General features: G+C 41.5%; 1 protein-coding gene across 1 annotated transcript in view; it reads right to left on the bottom strand.

Annotated features, from left to right (window-relative positions):
- Positions 1-1,407: 1,407 nt before the first annotated feature.
- Positions 1,408-4,459, bottom strand: part of ncapd2 (non-SMC condensin I complex, subunit D2) — a 26,466-nt gene continuing 23,414 nt past the window's right edge. Inside the window, exons 28-32 of the mRNA XM_046044764.1 lie at positions 3,768-3,848; positions 2,999-3,182; positions 2,745-2,913; positions 2,517-2,633; positions 1,408-1,724 (exon numbers count right to left, since the gene is read on the bottom strand). Coding sequence (XP_045900720.1) covers positions 1,642-1,724; positions 2,517-2,633; positions 2,745-2,913; positions 2,999-3,182; positions 3,768-3,848 — 634 coding nt within the window. The 3' untranslated portion in view covers positions 1,408-1,641. The remainder of the gene's footprint in view (positions 1,725-2,516; positions 2,634-2,744; positions 2,914-2,998; positions 3,183-3,767; positions 3,849-4,459) is intronic.

Below are 4,459 nucleotides of genomic sequence, written 5' to 3' on the forward strand. Positions count from 1 at the left end.
TTAGGGGCAGCCCCCCCCCCCCCCCCGCTTCCTCCTCATCTCCTTTTCTTTGGAGTGATGTCATAGCCTTGGAGAGTGATTGTCATTGCCAAGGTGACTGTACTGTGCATCTGTGAGCCATACTGATGCCACTGTACTGCACAACGCAAGGTTCAGAGGGCATTTGATTTCAAGACTTGATCTAAATTATACATTTCCCATGTGGAAACAATGCTCCTCGTGCATATTAGCCTCCCCCTCTCCCCTTTGTCTCTTTGGTCTTTCCCAGCATGCACTGACCTCCCCTCTCTGTTGGGTAAGTTACAGTCTGTCAGGGCCATCTGCTCCCTGTACCCCCTGCCGCCAAATTACAACACTAGCAGGAGCTGCAAGATCCGACCTCAAAGTTCAGCAGCCTCTGATTATTCCTAGTAAATAAACCCCAGGGATGACAAATGGATTTCAGATACTGGTCTTGCAATCAATGAATATTTTCTTTTAATTAAGGCAGCTTCTGTGAGCAGTGTGTGATGTTTTCATACTGAGCACGAACAAGTAGAATTTGCACAGCACTAAATGAAGTTTTAAACAGGGCAAATTTTCTCATGTTTGTGCACTTAGCACCCACTGAATACATTGAACTCAAATTTGTCCTCAGATAAAACCTAACTGCTGCTGCAGTTAGCCTGTTGTTGGCAAGTGTCTTTACATAACATATCAATCACACATACAGAAATGCACCCCTCTCATCTTTTCGGAGAGGACAATGTGTGGGAGAGCTGGAGTAGGCGAAAAGGAGAGAGATTAGCGATTGGGGGGGAGAGGGGGGGGGGGGGTAAACTACCGTGCATGAGATGTCAGTGAAGAGAGGCGCATGTAAGAGGAAAAGTAGGCAACGGAGAGTAGGTGGAGGAGTAGGAGGAGAGGGAGGCAGAGAGCGGAGGGAGACCTACAAAAGAGATTGATTACAGGAGAACAGAGGCGGCCAACTAGGCAACAGCAAATGTGTCAGAGAACAAGTGGGGAGGGGGAAAAAAAACAAAAAAAAAAAACAAAAAAAACATGATTGTAAATAAATACTCACTGATGAGGAACAGAGTGAAAGTTTGTCTGACAGAATGAAATATGATATGACAGAACATGCTGTAAGAAAAGGAAAACAAAATTGAGGAAAATGAAGTGGAGAAGCATGTGAGGTGGTAATACTGTCCGGGCAAGCTGGGACAACCCATTAAACACCGCTGTCCAAACATATAACACAAGCAGACATTGAAAGCTGCTTGTAATGACGATATAAATTTACTTGACATAACCCAGCGGACACCCGAGCCTTCACACATTTGTTAGTGTCAGCCTCTGGAGTTTTTCCTTCAGCACGCAGAGGTCGGTGAGTGACGCAGCTCAAGCAGACAGACAGCCGTAGACTCCTCAAAAACCAGAACCAAGTTTATTAAAAGACATCTTGAATTCTACGTCAACGCATACGTTATCAGACTACCTTAGTAGTACAAGTACAAATATCTTTAAAAAAAAAAAAATATATATATACACACTAATAAAAAGCAAAAGAACAAAAAACAATAATGTGTAAAACAGACAAGTGTCATTTCAGATAAAAGATTAAAAAGGAGACAGAAATAAGACAAAACAGCAGAAGACGGATCAGTTTCGGAGGCGAGCCCGTCGGGATGTGCGGGCGATGGGTGTCGTCACTTTAGGGGTCTCGCTTTCCGCCATTACAGCATCTGATGGAAAAAAATAAAAAATAAAAATAAATAAATCAGAAGTTGGTGAAGTGAGACAAGTCAGGAACTCGGATGACCTGTCAAAAAGCCTACCGAAAAAAATGTGCTCATGATCATCTTAAAGAAAGTTTTTTAGTGAATCAAAATAATCTAATTGGGAGAATAATGAAGCTTAACCTGTATAAACACAAAAATCCATCTCCAGGTCATGGATTAGTGCTGCTGCAATGCACAGCTCACTTTTAAGAGCAACTGAGGTACAAAATCATCTTACATGCCTCATGTGGTTTCAGGCCAGTGCTCCAAACCCTCTGAACTATGTTGTTTTGATCCAAGTATCTTACTGACTTGTGCCAAAATAAAGTAAATTCTATACAATAAACCAACAGCTGAAACAATTAGTCGAGAAACGGAATCAGATAAATTCTCTATTTTTTGGATAATTGTTTTGTGATTTAAAAAGGAAAAACGCTAAACATTCCCTCGTTCCAGTTTCTAAAATGTGAGTATGTGTTGCTTTTCTTTGTCTTGTGTGATAGTAAACTGAATATCTGACATTTTATAGACCAAGCCGGTAATGTAAAATCTGCATTTTAATAAATAAAAATTGGTAGTTGTACCCCTGAATAAATGGAATTTTTTTTATTAAATACAAAATGTTGCTTGAGAGACGGATTGAGGAAAATCATGTTAAATTCCAAACAACCGAATCAACTGAAAAAAAATGAGGATTTAATATGAAAGGCAGAAGAATCCTTGCAAGCAAAGTTAAATAAGAAAGGGGCTGCTCACCCTCTTCATCCTCCTCATCGCTGCTGAAGGTGATCATAGGTTTCTTGGACTTGCGAGATTTCTGAGGTGTCACAAAACTGTCATTGCCGCGACCAGAAACTGAGGGCTTTGCTTGACCTGCAACAAAAACAGGAACAGGTCTTCTGTCACAAACAAAATCAAAACATTTTCTGCACGCACATTTGCACAAACCGGGACCCTTGAAGGTGAAATCCTACAAGCACTGACCTCTCTTTGCCCTCGGACGGCCTCGGGCAGGCAGAGGTGTACGCATCACTGTCTTCTCAGAGGATCCTCCTTCTTTCTGGTTCTCTTCATCCATCTCAGGACTTTCTACGTTCTCCAGCCCCCGTGTGTGAACCGCTGTCAACCGCTTTTCAAACTCATCCACCTGGGCCTGGGGAAAGAAGTTGTCATTAGTAAACACAAAAATTAATTAAAATTAAAAAACATTAACTTAGGAATGGAGATGCATGTAGCACCTTGAACTGGGCTTTGGCCCCACGGCGCAGCTTGGCGGTGATGGAGAGCAGAGGCTGGTAGACTCCAGGCTCGGTTAACTTGTCACTGTAACACTCCCAGCATTCCTGCAGCCTCTTAAAACCACGCTCACACATGGACAGCAGAGACAGAGACATGGCCAAATCACACCACTGACGCTCCGTCCTGAGGAGAGAAGTAGAGCGGGAGTCCCAGGGATTAGCGACCAAACCCAATTAGAAACTATGTGAAATGCATAGATATTCTACATCCTCAATAAAAAAGCTCATAACTCATGAATATGGCTTTGCCTTGGCATTTGGACCAAATCTCATTTTCCAGGAACCTCTTAAATCTAAATTCACTTTGCAATTGTGTAATATAAAACGTCCTTTCTTTAAGTATGGATGAAGCATGAGTCAGAGGCAGACTGAAGCCTGGCCAGGTCAACTGTTCAGTCTACATCCCTCAACAATAGAAGACCGTTTCCATGATAAAAAATGAGTGAATAAGATGTCTGAATAAGATGAGTAGGTGATAGGTGAACTGAACTGTGTACTTGCTTTAATTGTCCTTCTCTCTTCAAAAACTGAAAAACAACCTCTAAATTACCCATTCATCCAACGCTGCATCTTGCACAAATGAAATACTGAAGGACAGTCTTGATGAGCAGGGAAACAAAGGGATATATATATAAAAAAATATATATATATATATAAACAGGTCAGAGGTGTGAAGATGAAAACAAAAGGGGGAGGTGGATTTACTCACTTGGCAGTTCTAAAGCGCTGACACAGTTTCTCTACCAGAGACTCGGTCTGCCTTTCTTTGGTGATGTAGGAGAATAGCTGTCTGAAAACACAAACACAGCATCTAAACAAAGCTCTCAAAATAGCAAAGTATGGCCCTGAGAAATCCGTTTTAATATATGCCAGATTCTGTTTTACAATTTAAGCATATTTTATCATCAGAAGGAGTGTGTAATCATATGGTGGATGAAAAAAAAAAAAGAAAGTGTGTGTGTATACACTACCGTTCAAAAGTTTGGGGTCACCCAAACAATTTTGTGTTTTCCTGAAAAGTCACACTTATTCACCACCATACGTTGTGAAATGAATAGAAAATGGAGTCAAGACATTGACAAGGTTAGAAATAATGATTTGTATTTGAAATAAGATCTTTTTTACATCAAACTTTGCTTTCGTCAAAGAATCCTCCATTTGCAGCAATTACAGCATTGCAGACCTTTGGCATTCTAGCTGTTAATTTGTTGAGGTAATCTGGAGAAATTGCACCCCACGCTTCCAGAAGCAGCTCCCACAAGTTGGATTGGTTGGATGGGCACTTCTTGCGTACCATACGGTCAAGCTGCTCCCACAACAGCTCAATGGGGTTCAGATCTGGTGACTGCGCTGGCCACTCCATTACCGATAGAATACCAGCTGCCTGCTTCTGCTCTAAAT

Source organism: Micropterus dolomieu, linkage group LG03 (assembly GCF_021292245.1).
Source record: "Micropterus dolomieu isolate WLL.071019.BEF.003 ecotype Adirondacks linkage group LG03, ASM2129224v1, whole genome shotgun sequence".
In the NCBI taxonomy this organism is placed as follows: Eukaryota; Metazoa; Chordata; class Actinopteri; order Centrarchiformes; family Centrarchidae; genus Micropterus; species Micropterus dolomieu.